This window comes from Vipera berus (assembly GCF_964194415.1).
Source record: "Vipera berus genome assembly, chromosome: 9".
NCBI lineage: Eukaryota > Metazoa > Chordata > Lepidosauria > Squamata > Viperidae > Vipera > Vipera berus.
Window position 1 is genome coordinate 1,767,578 of NC_138212.1, and position 22,495 is coordinate 1,790,072.

Consider the following 22,495-nt stretch of genomic DNA (forward strand, 5'->3'; position numbering starts at 1 on the left):
GTTTGCACTTGGAGACAGTACAAATTTTAACCCATTTCTGACAGGGCAAGTCATTTTGGCCTTCTTTCCTCATGTCTTCACCACCTGGTTAGGCAGCATATCTTACAAGATTCTTGGATCAGACTGAATGAAGAGTATTTTGGCAGCCAGATGTCTTGCCGAGTGGAACAGAGTTTTTTTATCCAGAGGTTTGAGACTGGTCATGCCTACATGTGTTTTAGTTCAAAGAAAATAAGTATTTTTAGTTCTGTAAATGCCCTTTTCTTGCCTCCTTAAAATGCTTGATTTTTTTTTAATCTCTGGTAAGGAAGGGATATTTGGGGATATATTTACTAATTCCAGCATTTTCCATTAAATACTATCATACCCCTGATCAAACCCTAACACCAACAGAAAAAAAATCCTAATCCTGACCCCAAATCTCTAGCTTTAAGAGCTGAAAGTGGCGAGGCAAGAAATAGTCTAATACCAAGCGGATTTGTCTAATTCTCAAGGGGGGGAAATGGTAAAAATCAATTCACTCAAAAGGCCATGCATTTAAACGCTGAACTCGCACACAAATGCACATAGTTTGATTGCTACCCTCCTGCAATACAGAGTTTTAATATATGACTTCTTGTTTGCAATAAAGCAACTGATCTCAGTTTTTGATTCTGTAAGCAAGTACCAGATTTTTGGGGTTGAATGTCTGGAGAACAGATTTATTATGTCTGGTATGAAGTCTCATATCACAGTATCATAAATTTAACACAAATAACTTGTTAATTTAACCCTAACACACCTACAGTCTCAAAAATCAATTGGAGTTGGGTGTCGTAAAAAAATAAAATTAATGTAAATTTAACCATAAAAGATTAAGATTTGATGTGTTGCAGAATTTAATATTTGTAGCCAAATTGAAGGATGAAGTTTTTCTTCAGTATTAAGTTTGTGTGGAAGAGAAAAAAGTAATTCATACTAAAATTCCTCAAATTACTGCAATTCTGGTGTTCTTTCTACTTTCTTTTCCATAGTGTGTTGTCTGTTGTGCCATATGTGCCTTTTCTACCCAGCTCACTCCCCAGCCTCTGAAAGTGTCTTTACTGCTTTGATATTGGACCTTTTTACCACTTCATGCATCGTCTGATTATGTCTTTTGGAGCATCACCATTACATAAAAACACATTTATTTAAAATATCAATTATCTCCCAGCGAACACTCAGCTGAATACATCAAGCAAAATCTCAGGGTCACATGGGACAAACTCTGAACGGGGACAGATGTCTTTTTCAGAAGGGTCTTGGCAGGACTACTGCAGACTTTTCATCACACATGGGGGAACGAAGATAGAAATATGGAAAAGTACTTCCACCCTGCATTTCTGGGAAGTGACACAAACCGTTGCCTTTGAACATTGGTGAGATCAGTAGCAAGGCTTGTCATGTACTCAGACCGGAACAGGGGTGTCCAACCTTGGCCACTTTCTAAGACTTGTGGACTTCAGCTCCCAGAATTCCTCAGGCAGCCTTGAGGAATTCTGGGAGTTGAAGTCCACCAGTCTTAAAAGTGGCCAAGGTTGGACAACCCTGTCTTAGAACATGTCCTTACTCAGCACCTGCTCAGTAAATGCAACTCATCAACAGCTACGTGATCCAGAAAGCAAATTCTTAGTTTTCCAAGAAGCTTTTACTTAGTTCTGGGGAAGTGGGTCCAGTGCAGTGTTCCTGGTACCATTGTGAAGAATAATTGTGCAGTGAGCTGGTCACTGGCTGATGCTCAGGGTTTTCCATCACGGCTACGACAGCAAAGAAAAAAATCCTTTCAAGTCTTCCTGCCCTCTTGTGGAGAGACCAGTAATGGCTCTGATGTTTCCTTCCCAATCTAAAGAATGGTTTGCTAGTTCCACCCAAACGCCAGACTTTTAAATTCACTTGCCTGGCAGGAAAGTGTTACGAAGTGGCGGCACCTCTAACATGTTGGCGGGCATCCTCCCAGATGTGGAAAGCGGGCTGGAGCCGCAGATGCAGAGCAGGGTGCTTTCAAGGGCGTCTCGGAAGGATCGCACGCGGAAGACATAGACCACCGGGTTTATGGCAGAGTTGGCGTGGGAGAGGATTATGGTGGCCAGGGTCAGCTGAGTGGGGATGCAACAGGTCGGGCACAGGAGCATGACGGTGTTGAGGATGTGAAGCGGCAGCCAACACAGAATGAAGAAGAAAAGGATGAGGAAGAGCGAAGTGGCCATCCGCACCTCCTTGCGCATGATGATCTGGCGTCTCTTTTGGGCACTGATATTGACTTCCCCTTCGGCCACTTTCCGGATCTGACACCTGACCTCCAAAAAGATGCGTCCGTACAGCATCAGCATGACCACCAGGGGGGCCAGCATGCACACCATGAAGTTGAAGTAGACCATGTAGGTGTTGGTGATGATGCTGTTGAAAAGGCATTCCCTGGTGGGGGGCAGGGGGCTGTGCCAGCCCATCAGAGGCACCAGGCTGGTCAAGATCGACAGAAGCCAACAAGCTGAAATCACCAGCAGGGAATTGCGAGGGCTCAGGAGAGACTGGTACTGGAACGGTTTCAGGATGGAGATGTATCTCTCCACCGCAATAGCCAGTAGCCCAAAGATGGAGGCTTGGGTAAACATCAAGAGCAAACATAGCATCAAGAGACACAGCTGTGGCTTGGACTGGGGCAACCCCACATCAGTGAACTGGGCACAGGGGATGACCACCGCCCCGACCAGGAAGTCTGCCACAGCCAGCGAGAGCAGAAAATAATTGGTGACGGTGGAACGCAACTTCCTGTTCCGCAAGATGACTGTACAGATGAACAGATTGCCCACGATGGACAGCAGAGCGGTCAGGCTGTCACTTAGCAAATAGGGGATGTCCACCACAACCGGGGAGGTTGCGTTAGTGGCTAGCGAACACTGATGCACCTTCGCGAAGGATGAATTCTCCAAGCTACCCATTACAAGAGTGGAGCCATTTGGACTTTGTCAAGGAGAGTCTTCCCTTCCGTTTTTTGAAACTCTGCAGATCGTCGTCCCATCACCTTCCATGCTTGAGGAAAGGAAGCCTCGGTAAAATGGGGCTGGGTGAGGAGAAAACTCCGCTGAAAATTCCGCCAGGTTTTGTCATCATACTCGCTGCTTTACCCACATCTGTGAATCAGAAACATTTAAATTGTCCACATGTATAGCAAGGAAGCATCAGATGTACAAGGTGTCACGGTTCCAACACACAGAGACAAACAAAGAATTTGTGAGTTGACACAAGGTGCTGTATTTTGGGTCCTTGCTGCTCTCTGAGCTTGGTGGTTTCCTTGCAGACATTTCATAACCCAACTAGTTAACATCATCAATGCTTTAAGGGAGTGGGGTTTGTGGAGTGGAGGAGGAGGAGGAGGACTGTAGGATCCTTGGTGCTCTCTAAGCTTGGTTATTTTCTTGTAGACATTTCTTTACCAACTAAGTAACATCATCAATGCTTTAAGGGATTGAGGTTTGTGTAGAGGAGGAGGAGGAGGAGGAGGAGAACTATGGGGTCCTTGGTGCTCCCTAAGCTTGGTTATTTTCTTAGTTTTATTTAGTTTCATTTCCAAACTAACTTCATCAGTGATAGCCCACAGTTCTACCCCGAGCTACAAATATTCTCTTCTATCGGAAGGTGATGTATGTTGCAAGATTTAGTCTTATAAAAGCAAGAGCTTAGAATCACACCCTCAAGTTTGGAAAATAAATACTCCTTACAAAGAAGTGACAAGGGAGAGGATTTCTTTGGAAGACTCCAATTAAAGCTGGTATCTGACTTACCTAACGATCTTGGCTGTCATCCCCCAATGCAAAGGGGTGCCATCAAAAGCGAGAAACAACACCTGCAACCCTCCAAAAATCACCTCCTGTGCAATCAGAAACGTCTGGTCCAACTCCGTCTCATTTCTTCCTCTGCCTTCTGATGTTTATAAAAATTAGATCTGATAGGTCGCAGTCGGCATACAAAAGCTGCTGCAAAAGTAATAAAGCAAACAAACTCTGCTTTACTGCAGAAAAGGGAAAAAGAAAAAAGATGTACAGGAACAACAAACACATTTTAGATTCTCTGGGATGAGATGTGTAGCAAAGTTGTGATCATATTGCAGAGTTGCAGCCCTGAAATGGGGGGGAGGGGGACAGCAATAAAGCAGGGATTGATCTTCTGCTATCTCAAAACCCCTTAATTTTTCAGCCTCTTGGCTGCTGTGAAAAAGCCACATCATTCACACAAACATTCCCTTCAAAGAAACTCAATTCAAGGTAAACATTACATCCTCTTGCTTTGTTTTGCTTGTGGTGTTAGTATTAAAGCTAAAGGAACAGAGGCGGGGGGGGGGGGGGAATCACTTAGGAAATTTCAGCAAGTAGGTATCTCCTAAAAGTTTTTTAAAAAATTGTTTTACATCAGGGAAGCCTATATAAAATATATATTTTATCTGCGGAGAAAGAAATCAAAGGCACTGTAAAAGCTTTTATCGAATGCATAGTTCATTAAACCTGTTAAGCTGCTCAGATGGCGAAAGGAACCAAGCACAGCTGTGAATACAGCCTGGATAAATATACAATCCCAAACAGCAAAATACAAGCATAATCTAGGAATATAAACTTGGTGAAAAGGTCACTCATTGCAGGCTAGTTTTCCTATCTGCAAAACAGATAGCTTTATGTGCGTGAAATTTCATAGATTGATTTTTGTTTGTTACACAAAAGGGTATGAAGGATAGTTGTATGAAAACCACAATTGCCTTGGAGAACTAAATCAATATTGTTTGAATAAACATTCATTATTTGGGGGCAGAGAAGATTTCAAAGCAAATGAAAGAAGAAGCAACCTCTCTTTGGGTGGGCCCTTTTTCTCAAGTGTGTATTTATATTATTTAGTTCAAAGATTATCAAATTTATTTGCTGGCCATCTCATGGTTCAAGCTAAAATTAAAAATATCTATTTTTGGAAAACTCCCCCCCCCCCGCATATGATTATGCTTTCTTTCATATTATTTCTTGGCTAAATCCTTTTATTGGCATTATGCCAATTACTTATGGCTTGTGTGGGTTTTATTTTCCCTCAAAGGTAAATAAAAACGTAAATGGAATAGTGGAGCCTAATAGGCTAGAAACATCAGGACCTGCAAATATCTTTTACCAGACCAGTTTTGGCAAATGCATTAAATGTGACTTTTATTGAGCATATACATGATTTGCGTGTCAGGCTGGGATGCATTTGTGTAAATATATTCCACCATTTTGGTTCAAAATTGGGAAAGGAGTCCGGAAAGGCTGTATACTGTCGCCTTGCCTATTTCACTTATATGCAGAGCACATCATGAGAAAAGCAGGGCTAGATGAATCAAAAGTTGGAATTAAGATTGCCGGAAGAAATATCAACAACCTAAGATATGCAGATGATACCACTCTAATGGCAGAAAGTGAAGAGGAACCAAAGAGCCTCTTGTTGCGAGTGAAGGAGAGTGCAAAACTTGGGTTGAAACTTAACATTAAGAAAACCAAGATCATGGCATCCGGCCCTCTCAATTCCTGGCAAATAGATGGGGACGAAATGGAGGTAGTGACAGATTTTATTTTCCTGGGCTCCAAGATCACTGCAGATGGGGACTGCAGCCAAGAAATTAAAAAAAAGACGCTCATGGGGAGGAAAGCCATGGCAAATCTAGACAGCACACTAAAAAGCAGAGACATCACCCTGTCAACAAAAGTGCGCATAGTCAAGGCTATGGTCTTCCCAGTTGCAATGTATGGCAGTGAAAGCTGGACCATAAGAAAGGCTGAGCGCCAAAGAATTGAGGCCTTTGAACTCTGGTGCCGGAGAAGACTCCTGCGAGTCCCTTGGACTGCAAGGCGATCCAACCAGTCAGTCCTAGAGGAGATCAACCCTGACTGCTCTTTAGAAGGCCAGATCCTGAAGCTAAAACTCAAATACTTTGGCCACCTAATGAGAAGGAAGGACTCACTGGAGAAGAGCCTCATGCTGGGAAAGGTGGAGGGCAAGAGAAGAAGGGGACGACAGAGAAGGAGGTGGCTGGATGGAGTCACTGAAGCAGGAGGCGTGAGCTTAAAGGGACTCCAGAAGATGGTAGAGGACAGGAAAGCCTGGAGGAACGTTGTCCATGGGGTCACGATGGGTCGGACACGACTTCGCAGCTAACAACAACATTCCACCATTTATTCGTGGATAAGTCTAATAGTACCACAGTTATCCCTCTGAAATATAGTATATAAATTAGTGCTTCAAATGGCATGGCTGGAGTATTCTGGGAGTTTAAGCCCACCCATCTTCAACTCGAGAAGCTTGAGGAGCGTTGCCCTATCGATCAACAGCGACGGACGATCGAGGCCGCTCTGCAGCCATCCCTCAAAAGAAACCAACCCTGACATCCCATCCCACAAAAAAAGCAGCACGTCGCCCAAACCCCCGCCTTTATACTGGCGTCTGCTCCTGCCTTTTGGCGGGAACGAGAGCCACGCCAGCGGATTGGCCAGCCTCTCTTTCCCTTAAATTCCTCCCCCCCCCTCCACCTAGGAACCAATCGGTTCCCTCCGCCTGCCCTGTGAGGGGAGGGGGCGATTGCTCTCCCGCCGCTCTGGCCTTTCATGGGCAAACTCCGCCCCTCCCGCGAGCGCTTCTCCCTCTCCGCCCACTCCGGCACGCGCCCCCCCCCCCGCGCGCCTCTGAATTGCGCGGGCCCCGGGCTGGCACGAGCACGCGCCTCTGTGATTGCTGCTTCCAATTCCCCCTTCCCCCCCTCCCTTCGTGCTCGTGTCCGCCACAAAGGCAGCGAAGGTATCCTGAGGAGATCGTATCAGCTGCTCTCCTCCCTTCCATGAATGTCTCCCCCCCCATTGCTAGTTTACTGAGATCTGAGGAAGGGGGGGGGTCCTCGTCCTTCATTCCTCTCCTTTCCTCTTGCCCCCCCTCCCCTCAAAAAATATACATCAACTGTTATCCTCTCTTTGGCTAAAGCTCTTCTGGATTCTCTTTTCTAACTCAGGCCAAGCCTGGCTGGATGGTTTGTAGCCTTGAGCAGCCAAACTAGGTTTTTGGGAATAAGCCATGATGGTCAGGATGCATGGTACTGCCCATCGTGGTTTATAAGTCTTGGGTGGGGGTTCAATTTTGAGCAAGCTGGTCAAAGGAGACGAGGGTGAGCTTGAAATGGGGTGCAAAGGAGATCCCTTGGCTGAATCCCTTAGATGGATCTGTTCCTCAGACAGGCCGGAGAAGGGCTTTCGATGCCCTCATAGAGACGAATTAGCTATATTCTGCCTCATGAGCATCATCATTATCATCATCCTCTTTTCCTTCTCCTCCCCCTCTCCCTTCCCCTTCCTCCTTTTCTCCTTCCCTTTTTTTCTTTCCCTTCCTTTCCTTCAATTCCCCTTTCTTTTTTCCCCCTTCCCTTCTTTTTCCTTCTTTTTCTTCCTTTCCCCTTTTCTGCGTCTGATCCTGACATCTATTTGCCATCCTTACCAACTTTGGACCTCTCCGAGGGGAAGCCTTCCAGCAAAATCTGATGAAAGTGGCCAATTTTCAAAATCTAGACTGTTGACATCTTCCTTTATTTTCTCCTCTTGGAAAGAAAGTTTTACTTCTATACTGCCCCCTTCCCAAATAATCTTTATCCACCAGGACTTCCAGGCGGGACCTGGGTTCACTCTCAAAAAAAGGATTTTTAAGGGTAGTCACAAGTGGCTGTTATTTCCTTTCTGGCCTTCAGTTTGTAGTGCGCAGGAAAGTTAACCAAAGTTTACCTTTTGGATGGGCTATTAACTGCTGTTTGATTATTATAGGGTCCCCCCAAAAACAAATCTGTTCCCCTAGGCTGTCTCATGCTGTCTCTCTCTTATATAGTTCGTATAACACAATGTTCTCCACTTTTCTGTTCTTCCTGGAGAATCTTTCTAGAAGCTTCACTGCCATTTTGAATCCCTAAATTCACTGTTGTTGTTTTTTTACTGTACTGGTGTTTTCCCCCATTGGATCAACTGAATTTCGTTATTTATTTAAAACATAGCCAATTTTCCTCTCTATAGTTCTCCCCCAGTCATCTCAGGGTTCCCTGTCTATCACAGTGGCACTTTATTCCTCCCATTAGCAATTACAACGTCTGTTTCCTCGGGATCCTCCAACAGAACAATTGCATAATACTCAATACTTTCTTGAGTGTTGATCAATTTGGTGCTTTGACCAAATCCTGTTTCTGGAACAAAACTGTACCACTTGTGATCTTCTCTTTGGAGGGCAGCTCTTCTTGGTGTCTGGAATGAGTTTCATAGCTGATATATTGTAGTCTTGAGGCCCCTGCATATATATAGTAGATATTTGGTATATGAGCTCTGTAGGTCTGGTTTCCATTTAGCCCATGCAAAGAAAATATAGCATTCTTTTCCATTTAATTCCAAAATGGAGCATTCCATTCAGGGAACAGTTTGTTTGTTTTAGGGGTCTTCCTCTGAGGAACTCCTAATTCCTTTACTCTATTATATATGCAATTTGCCCTTTCTATTATAGCAATGTTTTTTAATCTTAGCAAGTATGCTGGCTGGAGAATTCTGGGAATTGAAGTCCACACATCTTAACGTTGCCAAGGTTGAAAAGCATTTTCTTAATAGGTTTCCTCTCAAACTCTTTTCACTTTCCCCATCACAGTTTTTTTTCCTCTTGTGTTTCATGATCCAGGAATCAAGAAACTTTCTCTTCACTTCTCTCGTTACAGATGTGGAACCAAATAGGGTGGGTTTGCTCTGAGGAAATGCAAGCAAACAGTAACAATTTCAAACAAAATTGTGATGACAGGTAAGGAAAGAAAGCAACCTAAAATCCAACATTTTCAATGATGATGATAATATGGTGATGTTAATAACCACTACTATCAAGTTAAGCAAATTGTTTTAATACAGCCCTAAGTTATATATGATATAGTACATATATGCATCTATCTGAGACTGTTGCATTGAATAGCATGAAATGGAAGGCATTAAAAGTTCTTCCAGTGATATTAATGTATTAAATATTAATATTTTACAATTTAATAACATCCAAAGGATGGTACTAGGTTGCTTAGGATGCTAAATTCTGTATTTGGACAATGAGAGTATTGCATCTGGAAAATAAAAATAGCAAGTGCTAATGTATATAGAAAGGGAGTCTATGTATGTATTTATAAGAAATATCTAACATTCCTTCTCTCTTTTTAATAGAAGGAAACGCAATAACTACACCAACACACTTAAAGAATTGGCTCAGATGTTACCCATACCACTTCAGACCAGTTGTAAGAGGTTGACAAAGGTATTATAATAATATAATTTATCATAAATGTTAAAGGAATGTTCTATAATTTTGGATCTACACAGAAATTCAAATTGGGCCCAATTGCACAACAGTGTTAATGTCCTGATTCCAAACTGTACTGAATACAAATGGCAGATGTTTCTTTTCCTGTTTCTGTTCTTTAATTTTGCATTTTTAATATTTAAATAGAAAGAAATCCTGCTCCGAGTCCTTCGCTACATTGAACATCTGCAGACAAGCATTGATAGAGCCAGGTCACTGCTCCAAGGTCGTGGCAGGGAGCAAAAAGGTAGGAAATGCCAGAATAGAGGCAGAGAACACCCATGGTTAGAAAGTGCAGAGGATATACAGTACCTGAGCAAAACTTGTGGTCCGTATTTTTTCTTTCTTAAAAGCAGTTGGATCTCAGCAGGTGGTGACACCTGCCCTGAAGAGAGAGCACAGAGAAGTCACACCACGGGCAAAAAATCCCAAACCTCTGGGCGTCTGCAAGAAACCCAGAAAGAAGAGACGGACCCGCAAATCAGGTCTGGGAAGTATTCCACAAGTTTGGGGTTTCCACACTTGCTGCTTCGGTGTGTTGTGCTTTGTAGGTTTTGCTTCCTTCCTCTGCATGATCAGCCAATGCAGCACTGTCTGTTACAGCCCATGGCTCACATCCATTGATGACCTCAGTAGTTTTAGACATTCCTTGTCCTCTATTTGGATCTTGAGTTGATACCAGGCAGAGGCAGGTAATGGGTGTGACATAATATGCTTGTTGCTTTTTGATGGACAGCAGGTATTGTGCAATAGTTGCATAGCTCATCCAAGAAAGAAATTAGATATGTGGGGTTTTGCCTTTCTGGGGAGGTTAAAAAGGGAAATAAAAAATGTGGGAACTGATTGAGCTAAGGAAATTGGTACTGCAGCTGGATAAACTCAGTGCAGAATTTTCTTACGGGAGAAGTGTCTTATGGCTCCTGCTTTGATGAGGCAGATACTGTCAAACCTGAGATTCAGCTCCTTGAGCATGGTTGCATCATCATTGTTTTATAGACCGGCGTGGTGGTGTCAACAGAAAAGTGTGCAAGTACCTTGCTTTGGAGGCTGGAAAGGACTCTGCCCATGCTGTCCCACACCTGGAGGAAGAGAGTCTGCCTGATGTGGGAGATGTGTCTTCTATTCTTTCATCCTTCCAGAAGCAATCAACTTCCTTTCCCAATTTTAAGGGTCCATTACCAGAGCCTAACCAGCCTGCAAACACTAATCTGGATATTAGCAAAATTGGACTCCCATTTGATCCTGCAGGTGCAATTTCTTTGTTGCTTTGTAAAAAAAAAAATCAGTAGAGAATAAATTGCTCTTTTGTGTCAGACATCTTATCTTGTAATATGGGAGAGGTTAATGAGGGTTTGTTTCCATCAAAGGAAAAGAAATGATTTATTAGATTGTGTCGGTGTCTGGACATAAGAAATTCTGTTTTGTAAGATCAACCATTTTCTTAGTCTGGCGTTCTGTTTCCCACAATAACCAATCAGCAGCCGTTTGATGTTTGCAATCCTGATGTTCAGCCCAAGGTCTGGCAGTCAGTACTTTACCCTGCCATGTGTCTCTAAACAAGTTGCTTCACTCTAATTACTAACAGGCAAGGAATATATCCTTTCCATATGTTTATATAAGCCATTACTGTCTGTGTGGCATGGCAATGAATTCCAAATAATTATGAACTGGACAGGAAAAAAAATATTCTGCTAGTTTCCAATAAGTCACTTTAATAGGGAGGCTCCCTCACCCGCTGAAGTATTTTTAGACAGAACTTGACATTAAGATGCAAATATTTTTGGTTGCTTGAAATAGATTTTCTCATTAAACCCATGGCATGCAGTAGTTTAGCAACATCCTTGTTAATCTCTGCTAAATCCACTAGTCTGTTAAAAACAATCCACCCTGGATACTTTACATTTTTTATTTTCCAGAGTTGTTTCATCTATATTAAATATTAACCCATGCATGTATACATGAGCATGTAATCCTTCCTTCCTTCCTTCGTGATTTAGCTCTGGCTTTTATCAATTTTCAGAAACATGTTCTTAACATAGAAAAAACGTTATTCTATTCCAATTTTGTTTACAATAAAACTTATTTTTTATAATCCACAGAATATAAATACAATTCTGACGAGTTTAACTTTTTTCCCCTCTCTATCCTTGAAACTGTTATTGACAGGTTGGAATTTTGATGGTGACCAGGAATGTAAGGATGAGAATACATTTTCTGTGTATTCAACACAAATGGCTTACAATAAACCGCATCAATATAGTGGGGGCCCTGGACACACATTGGTGAGGTAGGAATTGAGTGCTGTATTTTCATATTTTGTAAAACTGAATTCCTAAATCACTGTGGGTTTGTATTAGACCGTTTGTAAAATGTTTGTGGCTCTTTAAAACAGACAAGGACTTTTTGAAGTCAAGAAGCACGCCATCTCCATTCTAAAGCAGATGAAACACAGGTCTTTTTAGACCTCCTATTACTGACCTCAGTTGCTTACTTACATTTGACTGTGTCTTACTGTGTTAATTTTATCTAATAACAAGTGTTATCAGACATGATTAATACAAGTTAGACGTCTTTACCTGCCTTCATTCAAAACAGGAAGTTTACTTTGTAATAGGTGGTTTGAGGGGAATTTAAGATGGGGAGAATAAAATTGTAACTGAAAAAGCTTTGAGGATGGTGTTCAAATGGAACCTCTGTAAGCCAAAAGCAGCCATTAAAAGATTAATTACATCTTGTTCCCCTGAAATAGGAAAAATCCCCTGTAGTTCCTTCCTTTTCTTGTCTCATATTGTCTCTTCATTTCTTGATAAGCATCTCAATTGTTTTCAGGCAGGAGCTGGTGCACTATTATTCTTCTTGTGAAGAAGAGGAGGAAGAAGGACCCAAAGCCAGTCCTTGGCTCTCTATTCAGTCCCCTATGAAGTTCTCCAGTAGTAAGTGTTTGACTGAAAATAGGCAGAAAAGTTCAAAAAAAGCGCTGCTGAAGGGTTGGTGGGGATCAAGGCATCAAGTTTCGTAAGAATGAAGCTCTATGAAATTTAGTATGCTTTAATAGTTAAGAGGCTTACTAAATACGACTGAGAGGTAGCGGTGCTGTTAATAGGTTTGCGTCTTATGACTTCATCTGATTTTAAAATGAGTGCAGGTAGTCCTTGACTTAACAACCACAATTGGGACCAAAATTTCGGTTGCTAAATAAGACGGTTGTTAAGTAAATCTCCCCTGATTTTATGACCTTTTTTTTTGCTATAATAAGCGAATCCCTGTAGGTCATGCAGTCATTAAGCAAATCCGACTTCCCCCATTGACTTTGTCTGTCAGAAGCTAACTAGAAAAGTCACAAATGGCAATCACGTGACCCTGGGTTGCTGCAACTGTTGTAAGTGCATGCCGTTTGCCAAGTGTCCAGATCTGATCATGTGACCGTGGGGATGCTGTAATGGTTGCTGAGGACTGGTCGAGAGTCGCTTTTTTCAGTGCCGTTGCAACTTTGAACATTGCTAAATAAATGGTCGTAAGTCAAGGGCTTCCTGTATGTGGAAATACAGGTCCTCAACTTAAAATAGTTCATCTAGTGACCGTTTGAAGTTACAACATCATTGAAAAAGTGGCTTATGACCATTTTTCACATTTATGGCCGTTGCCGCATCCCTGTGGTCACATGATTAAAATTCAAACACTTGGCAACTGACTCATACTTCTGACGGTTGCAATGTCCCGAGCTCATGTTTTGAGACCTTCTGACAAGCAAAGTCAGCAGGGAAGCCAGATTCACTTCACAAACAGGTTACTAACTTAAACAACTGCAGAGGTCCACTTAACAACTATGGCAAAGAGGTCATAAGATGGGGCAAAAGTCACTCAACAAATGTCTCACTTAGCAACAGAAATTTTGGGAGGTCATAAGTTGAGGACTACCTGTAAATAGTAGCCTGTAAATTTGATTCATCTGATATTGCAGTGGGAAATATGCAGCTGTGTTCCCCTGGGATTGGAACCCGAAGCCACAGCTGCTCTGATTTGGGGCTGAGCCCTTCGCTTTTCTCTTCTCCTGCTCGGCTCCTCCCCCCACATATTCTCCAAGGTGTTCAAGAGGAACTTTCTCCAGGTAAATTGGCAGCAAGGAGGGAGGGAATCCTTAACCTGGGTGAGATCAGTTTGATAGGCAGCCTTTTTTCAAAAGCTTATCATGTTTCTTACCCAAAAGGATGGGTTTGTAACCATAGGCCCATTCCCTCCTGAGCTGATTTGTTGTCCTCTTTAAATATGAGCAGAACAAGTGGATTTAGAAAGATTTCCCGGGAAGTGGAATATTTTAAAACTGTCAACTTTATTGGCCTGTTATGGACAACAGTTTCTGTGGGAACTAAACATGGAGCGCCCCAAGACTTTATGAATCACCGGAGGCAGGTATCTGCAATGTTGCAGTGTGATTCTTAAGAAGAAATGTTACTCTCCAGTAAATGTGACATATGAACGAGATGAAAAGAGGGAAATGGGAGAGCAAATGACAAAACTTGCTTCTCTTGAAATGGGATGAGGGAAGCAGATGACTTTTAAAACATTTTTCAAAGAACATTTCGCTTCTTTGCAGTATTATTCGAAGATGTGCATTTGTCTCCTCAGTCCAGCAGTTTTTCTCATAATCCTGCTGGAACACACTTGAGAAAGGTAAGGACTTTGTTACTCAGCTTCCTATATTACATTCGTTCTTCATCTTCTATTCGTCTATTGCAGCTTTCAGAGTCTGAATTCCAGCTTTTCTCCATCTGTTGTTTTCCAGAAACGTGGAACTACAAATTCCATCATGCAACATGATGTGTAGTTTCTCGTATATTTGCTAGATTTATATCTTTATTTGCTAGATTCGTATCTTCCCTTTCACAGAAGAGGTCAAGGCAGTGTACAGGTAATCCTCAACTTACAAGCATTCATTCAGTGACTGTTCAAAGTTACAAAACGATTGAAAAAAAGTGAGTTAGGATCTTTTTTCACACTTACTACCATTTCAGTATCCATATGGTCATGCGATCAAATTTTGGAGGCTTGCATTTGCTCGACAACCATGCAATTCACTTAACAACCCCAGTGATTCGCTTAACAACTGTGGCAGTTTGAAGAAGTGACTGTTGCTTTATCCCATGCATAATCCCAAGACTTCTGACTTATGAACAGTCAATTGTATAATACAGGTAGTCCTCAACTTACAACAATTCATTTGGTGATGATTCAAAGTTACAATGGCATTGGAAAAAATAACTGATGACAATTTTTCACACTTATGACCATTGCAGGATCCCTGTGGTCAGGTGATCAAAATTTGGACTCTTGGCAGCTGACTCATATTTATGACAGTTGCAGTGTCCCACGATCACGTGATCCCTTTTTGTGACCTGACCAGCAAAGTCAATGGGGAAGCCAGATTCACTTAACCGTGTTACAAAGTTAACATCTTCAGTGATTCACTCAACAACTGTGGCAAGAAGGTCGTAAACGAGCAAGACTCACTTAACAAATGACTCACTTAGCAACAGAAATTTTGGGCTCAGTTGTGGTCATATGTCGAGGAGTACCTGTACATAGTCTTCTCCTGATTTTCCCCGCCACAATAACCTGTGAAGCAGATTGAGTTGAGAGTGTGTGACTGGTCCAAAGTCACATAGTGAACTTCTGTAGGAATATGTCCATGAAGATTCTCAGTCATCCAGGCGGTTGTTAAGACCACCTCCCTGGTGGTCTTAATCTTCCTAAGGACTGATACAAGAGCAGCATAACATCTTCCTTCAGGACTGATGCAAGAGCAGTATCCACCTAGGAGAAAGGATTTAGAACTCTTAACAACTCTGCCTACTCACCTAACAAGCCTGTTCAGATTAGGTGAGAAATGAAACCACCCTGGAGGACATATTTGGGGTCCCCCTAACCAACTTGCTCAGACTCTGGTAACTACTTGGATAAGCAGCGAAACATTTCAAACCAGCAAGAAAAGTCCAGTCGCCATGATTCAATTTCCAGTGGATTTCTGCAGCTGAGACTAGACTTCTATTTGGGCTTCCCGGCTGCTAGTCTGACACCTTAAATCTCCCCGTCCTGGGTCGCTGTATTGTTGTTCCAGATATAAATAGCCAAGAATGAAAAAGGCAGCCTGGTCTGTTGTGTGTCCTTTTTACTTCTCTCCATCTGAGGGGGTTCTCACACACTTGTCCTTTGCAATTGATTGCAATATCAAAGGTTGACTTGGGAAAGTTAATGAATAACTTAATGCAACACTGTTTCCTATTGTTAACTCACAGGATATTTTTCAGTAGAGATTGGTTAACATACTTGGCTTGAGGCTAATTGCATATATGGTATAATTGTCTATTGAAAATTTTTTATGTACTAGTATGTGCACTTGCCTGAAAAGCAGTCTGAGAAGCTAGGAATGGCTTAATGGTGGAGCAGAGGTTTTGCATTCAGAAGACCATCAATGTCCTTGTAACCTTCAGTTACAATGTAGGGTAGCTAATAATTCTCTGAAGACCTTGGCGAGTTTGGTCAGTTGCAGTTGATGGCATTGGATTATATCTGGAATATGCAGGTTTCTTTTAAGATAAAGGCCACCCTTGGCATCTGAGTTGTGTGCCAGAGACACGCTCTCAACAGGGTAAAGAAATGAGAAGACATAGGAGTAAATTATTCTAGAACAGGAAAAAAAAACTAAACACAGTTACTATGGCATTTCAGAAACATTTTTAGAGTGTCTTTGGGAGCCATGTGCTGTCTTAAGATCTACCATGTATAATATCTTGGTCCATATGCAGTTTCTTCAGCGGTCAAACTTTTTGGCTCTTACTGTGCCCAGCTGCATGCTTATTTATTTTTATTTTAATAGTGTTTCTAAGTTTAAGTAAGCAACTCTGCAAATCATGCATCGTTAAACTGATCCAAGACTAACTTCAGTTTAAATGATAAGGAAACAAGATTGAATGGTATTTTAGATAGGGTTTTGTGTTGGTGACTTATATACGTTCATGTAAAATCTTACATTTTAAGCCTAATATTCTTTTCTGTTCTTTCCTTCCCCTGCCTTCATTAATTCCATTTACAATGCCATCCCTCCGATTTCTTCCTTCTCTTGCAGTCAGCATTCACGCTGGATCACTGTTACCTTTCCTACAGTGAAGCAGGTAAAACCGAGTCCAGCCCCATGTCAAGAGTGAATGAAATAATATCCTCATGGAGAGAACAAATCCAAGAGGTGGGAAATGGTTTGTGAAGAATGGAACTGGTTATTTGTGAGCCAGAGAAATCAGGTCATGGAATCTTCTAATGTTCTTATTAAGGCCTACTCCTATATACTATATATATTTTCTGTCCAAAAGGTAGTCATTGTCACCCATATTTCTGTGGCTTTAAAACAGAACTGAAGAAATTAATTGAGACCCTATTGGTACCGCAGCTGTAAATCAGTTGTATATTGGTTAAAGGATCAGAGGCAGCCTCTTGAGCTTGAACAGCAGTGGTTAGAAACAATAGATGTTGTGATTGTTCAATCTTTTGGTCACTTCTGACTCTTCATGACACAATGGACATAATGTTTATGTCATTTTTCTGTCTCACTAAAGACATGTAGAATTCAGACAAGGTCACCTTCCTCCCATTTATTTTAGTAAGAGTTTCACAAATCCTACCAACTTTTAATAAAACCTTAACCTAAATACCAACAGAAGAGACAGTTAAAATACCATAGAATAATGAAATCCTTAATTTGAATCAAATATGTGGTACCAAAAGTGTTGCAAATTTGGAATGTTTTATATACTTTTTAATGTTTATAGGCAATTAAGACCCACATACCCATCTGTACAGGAATTTTAAAAATGAGCCCTGCGGGATGATCAAACCACAGCCATATCAATTCTACGGGGGTTTGGATAATGTTTGTAATAATCTTATACTGCTTTCTTAATTTGCTGACTATTATGAGTATCATCCACTCATATTAGTGTAGTAATTAAGATATGTTGATCATTTTAGTACATGTGTGTATTTATTCATATTTCAAAGAGGTTTTATGAGAGGAAGATGTTGACGGGAAGGTTTGTGATACTCTATAGAAATTGACATCCAAGGACATTACAATCCCTGGTACTAGATCTAGTGTATGTTTTACTCCTGTACGGTATTTCTTCATTAATTAAATGTCATCAAGTACATCTTACAGGTAGCCCTCACAATCACAATTGAACCCAAAATTTATGTTGTTAAATGAGTTATGCCCCGTTTTATGACTTTTCTTGCCACAGTTGTTAAGTGAATCACTGCAGTTGTTCAATTAGTAACACAGTTGTTAAGTGAACCTGGCTTCCCCATTGCTTGTCAGAAGGTCACCAAAGGTGATCATATGACCCCAGGACATTGCGACCGTCATAAAATGAGTCAGTTGTCAAGCATCTGAATATAAATCTTGTGATCATGGGAAAGCTGCAATGGTCATAAGTGTGAAAAATGGTCCTAAGTCACTTTTTAAAGTGCCGTTATAACTGCGAATGGTCACTAAATAAACTGTTGTAAATCGAGGACTACCTGTATTACATCCTAATTTAATTAGGGATTAAGTGACTTGTCAGGGAATTCCACAGCAAGTGTCCAAAATAAAGTCAGGGAGACTGACACAAGCTTGTAGTTATGTAGTTATATATTTCTCTATATATGTTTGTGTGTGTGTGTGAGAGAGAGAGAAAATATTAAATATATATATTCTAGAATATTAAATTATAAAATTCAAATATTTCAATATTTTCACACACACACGCATGCACACACGCACGCACAATATAACTACATATAGTTGTACATATATGTTAACATTTATAGCAGCCAAGATAGTCAGGCACATCCTGAGGTAAATCTAAACAGCAATACAGAGCCCAGACAGAAGAAAAAAAGGCGGGAAAAAGGGAAACTCCCCCTTTGCACCCCACAACCAATCACAGCGTAGATGGCCACATGCAGGAGCCCACCCTCTCCAATCAATCAACTGGCCAATGGTTATGCTTTACTGTTCTGCCTAGTAAATTCCACATCCTAACATGGCTGAAGTTATGTTCATCCTAGATCAAGTTCTGTTTTATTATCCGGGCAATTATTGGATATCAGCTCCCATGTCCCAGGCCTCTTTTTGCCCCTCGCAGTTTCAGGAGGCCCCCCCAGTGAGACCCGAAGGCCCGGCATCCCCCAGTGAGGAGGACAGCGACAGCACCTGGACCCCCTGCCAGAGGGGGAAGGCGCCGCAGGGAACCCAGCCGAAGAGGCAGAAGAAGCAGAAGCAGAAGAAGAAGAAGGCAGGCAGGAGAGCCCGGCGCCCACCAGCCGGCGGTGAGAAACGCATCCACGACTCGTCTCCCCTGCCGCTGAAGAAGAAGTGCGTGAACGGTTTCATCATGTTTTGTCGCCTGAACCGCAAGCACTTCATCCGGTGAGGAGAAGTGGAAAAGCAAATTTCTTTCAGGGAGACTAAACTGCAGCCAACTAAGGCATTTCCTATAATTAGCAGGTGTGCAGTATTTTAGTTTCTCTCAGTATAGAGGTAGTCCTCGACTTACGATCCACAATGGAGCTCCACAGTTCTGTTGCTGAGCGAGACATGGGTTAAGAGAGTTTTGCCCCATGTTACGACTTTTCTTGCCAGAATTGTTAAGTGATTCACTGCAGTTGTTAAGCTAGGGACACGGCTGTTAAGTGAATCTGGCTTCCCCATTGATGTGGCTTGTCAGAAGGTCACAAAAGGGGATTGCGTGACCTTGGGGACACTGCAACCGTCATAAATGTGAGTCAGTTGCCAAGCGTCTGAATTTTGATCACATGACCCTGGGGATGCTGCAACGGTTATAAGTGTGAAAAATGGTCATAAAGTCACTTTTTTCAGTGCTGTTGTGAGTTTGGTCACTAAACGAATGATCGTAAGTCAAAGGCTACCCATATATCTTCACCGCTAGAATAGACCTGTGATATCAATTATTGTCCCTTCTTCCTATTCTTATAGAGTGGAAGTTGGGGCTAACTTACTTACAGCCACAGTGAGCTCTTTGCTATGGCCAGATTTAACTAGGGACTTTTAAATTCAAGGCCAATATAGATTTGAAGTCTCGTTACTACTATATTGCCAACAGGAATCATTTAATTTTAATTTAATTTAATTTAATAATTTGATTTCTATACCGCCCTTCTCCCGAAGGACTCAGGGCGGTGAACAGGGCAATACACAATAAAAATCAGATACAAAAATTAAAAAAACATTAAAAACCAATTAAACATCATGCCCATAAAATCAATACATATTAAGTTAAAAAGCTAATTTTAAAAAACCCAACCCCATCCCGTCAGACCAGGCCAGCTTGTTCGAAAAAGAATGTTTTAAGATCGCGCCGGAAGGAGCGAAGGTCGGGGGCCGTCCGGAGCTCAACCGGTAAGCTGTTCCAAAGGTCTGGCGCGCCCACAGAGAACGCTCTCCCCCTGGGGGTCGCCAATCGGCATTCTTTGATCGGCGGCACCCTGAGGAGGCCCTCTCTGTGGGAGCGCACTGGACGGAGGGACGTTGACGCCGGTCGCAGGTGTTGCCGTAGGTAATCCGGACCCATGCCATGAAGGGCTTTGTACGTCATAACTAACACCTTGAACCTCACCCGGAGAGCAACCGGTAGCCAATGCAGCTCGCGGAGCAGAGGTGTAACATGGGAGTATCGGGAAACTCCCAAGACGACTCGCGCGGCTGCATTCTGCACCAGCTGGAGTCTCCGGGTGGACCTCAAGGGCAGCCCCATGTAGAGAGCATTACAGTAGTCTAGACGAGAGGTCACGAGCGCATGAGTGACTGTGCGCAAGGCATCCCGGTCTAGATAGGGCCGCAACTGGCGCACCAGGCGAACCTGGGCAAAGGCCCCCCTAGTCACAGCTCCAATATTTAGGGAAAATTTACAAAAAATGGACAAATAAATAAGGGAGCAGGTCCTCAAAGACCAGGCTTTTTAGCAATAAAGCAACAACATGTAATAAATATGTAAAAAAAATCACACAATACACTTACCAAGGTTATTTAGGCACGAAGAAACTATTTGCAGAATATTTGGCCTGGGTTAGCAATAACATTTAGACTTATATGCCACTTTACAGTGCTTTACAGCCCTATCTAAGCTGTTTACAGTCACCATATTGCCCCCAGCAGTTTGGGTCCTCATTTTACTGACCTCAGAAGGATGGAAGGCTGAGTCAACCTTGAGCCCTGTCAAGATTGAACTCCTGGCGGTCAAATTCCTGACTTGGATAATGCTCACTATGGAAACATTGTTTTCTTGAAACCTTTGAGGGATTTAGGGACATTGATACCTTGGCTGCCTGCTTCTCGTGAGTTTGATCAAACAAATGTTTTCTCTTCATAGCACTTGCCCAGGCATGGCTTCCACTGCAGCTACAAGGGAACTGGCCCAGCTGTGGCGTATGATGACAAAGCAGGAGCGGAAGCCATATTGGTATGTTTGTTTTGAACAATAGTGAATAATGGGATCAGGTAATTCTTTGGAGAATCAGTTGGCCATGTTGTGGAACTGGGGTGTCCAATCTTGGCAGGACTTGTAGACTTCCTCTGTGTATCACAACATTTGTTAAGTGAATCACGTACAGGTAATCCTCAACTTACAACAGTTCATTTAGCAACTGTTCAAAGTTATAACGGCACTGAAAAAAGTAACTTATGACCGTTTTTCACATTTGTAGCATCCATTTAGTCACATGATCAAAATTTGGATGCTTGGCAACTGATTCATATTTATGACTGTTGCAGTGTCCAGGGGTCATGTGATCAGCTTTTGTGACCTTCAGACAAGCAAAATCAATGGGGAAACCAGATTCACTTAACAACAATGTTATTTAACGACTGCAATGATTCACTTAACAACTGGCAAGAAAAGCTGTAAAATGAGGCAAAACTCACTTAACAAACATAAATTTTGGGCTCAATTGTGGTCGTAAGTCAAGGACTATCTGTAGTTGTTAATCAAATCTGGCTTCCCCCATTGACTTTGCTGGCCAGAAGGTCGCAAAAGGTGATCACATGACTCCAGGACTACAACTGTCTTAAATACATTCCAGTTGCCAAGCGCCCAAATTTTGTTTATATGACCATGGAAATGCTGCAACAGTCACGTGAGGACTGGTGATAATTCAATTTTTTCCCCAATGCTGTTGTAACTTTGAATGGTCATTAAATGTATGGTTCTAAGTTGAGGACTACTTGTATAGTGTGACTAGACAGATAATTCCAGCAGGAGACCTCTTGTTAGCTTCTAAACTTTCTTTTTATGCTCTTTCCCTCTTTCTCACAGCATGAAAGCTCGCCGATTCAGCCGCCTCAACAACCGAATTGTGAGAGACGACTTCTCCAGTGGTGATGAAGAACTAGAGCCGCCCAAACCCTTCCATCTGCTGCTTGCTGAGAAATCCATTCCCAGCATCCAGACAGTGGGCAACATCTCTTTGTTAGGCTGTATTCCATGATTCTTCCCCACTGGGATGGTAATGTATATCTGTTCAGTGGGGTCCAGAGTCCTCTCTCTGCTGATGAAGTTGGAACTTCCCTACCCATGGTTCTGCAATAGAGTGTGTGCCTACTCCATTTTTAGCAAAGTATCAAGCAATAGGAGCTTTACTGGTCTTGTTGACAGGGGGAATGTAGAGCAATAGAGAAGCAACAAGGAAGGAGATAATTTTACCCTGATGTCTCCCCAAGACATCAGCTTTCCCCATCTATTTTCCTTGTTTAGCTTTAAATTGTATTCTACCACCAATGTTTCATCTGTCGTTATGTGTTTGGGTTTCCTGAGCAGAATGAAAACAGGTAGATGGCCTTTCCCCCCCCCCCCCAGATTTCCAGATGTTCCAGTTACTACTATGTAGACTGTTCTACCTGTGTCCAAAGTTGATCTCTAGTGGTCTTGCAGGATCAACTGCAGGAAGAAAACAGCAAGAGTAAAAGGAATCTGTAGCTCTAGATGACGGGAAAACATGCCAAGTTTAAGATTTTATATTAAGTTTTATCCTTGATCTAAAAGCACAAAACCATTTGAAAGGATCTACTTTTAAAAAT

The 22,495-nt window shown here is 42.1% G+C and overlaps 2 protein-coding genes across 2 annotated transcripts; one reads left to right on the forward strand and one right to left on the reverse strand.

Moving 5' to 3' along the window:
* Window positions 1-1,907: 1,907 nt before the first annotated feature.
* LOC308671838 (adenosine receptor A1-like) lies at window positions 1,908-2,957 on the reverse strand (the record flags this gene model as incomplete). The annotated part of the gene is made up of 1 exon (XM_081334321.1): window positions 1,908-2,957. One exon carries the CDS (start codon window positions 2,955-2,957, stop codon window positions 1,908-1,910), a length of 1,050 nt encoding a protein of 349 aa, XP_081190447.1.
* A 5,795-nt stretch (window positions 2,958-8,752) lies between these two features.
* Window positions 8,753-21,906, forward strand: MEIOSIN (meiosis initiator; the record flags this gene model as incomplete). Its single annotated transcript, XM_081334430.1, has 13 exons — window positions 8,753-8,832; window positions 9,237-9,327; window positions 9,520-9,619; window positions 9,729-9,857; window positions 10,369-10,620; window positions 11,539-11,659; window positions 12,202-12,305; window positions 13,334-13,480; window positions 13,967-14,043; window positions 16,496-16,612; window positions 18,555-18,832; window positions 20,793-20,882; window positions 21,735-21,906. The coding sequence occupies 13 exons, from the start codon at window positions 8,753-8,755 to the stop codon at window positions 21,904-21,906; spliced, it is 1,758 nt and encodes a 585-aa protein (XP_081190556.1).
* Between the last annotated feature and the right edge of the window lie 589 nt (window positions 21,907-22,495).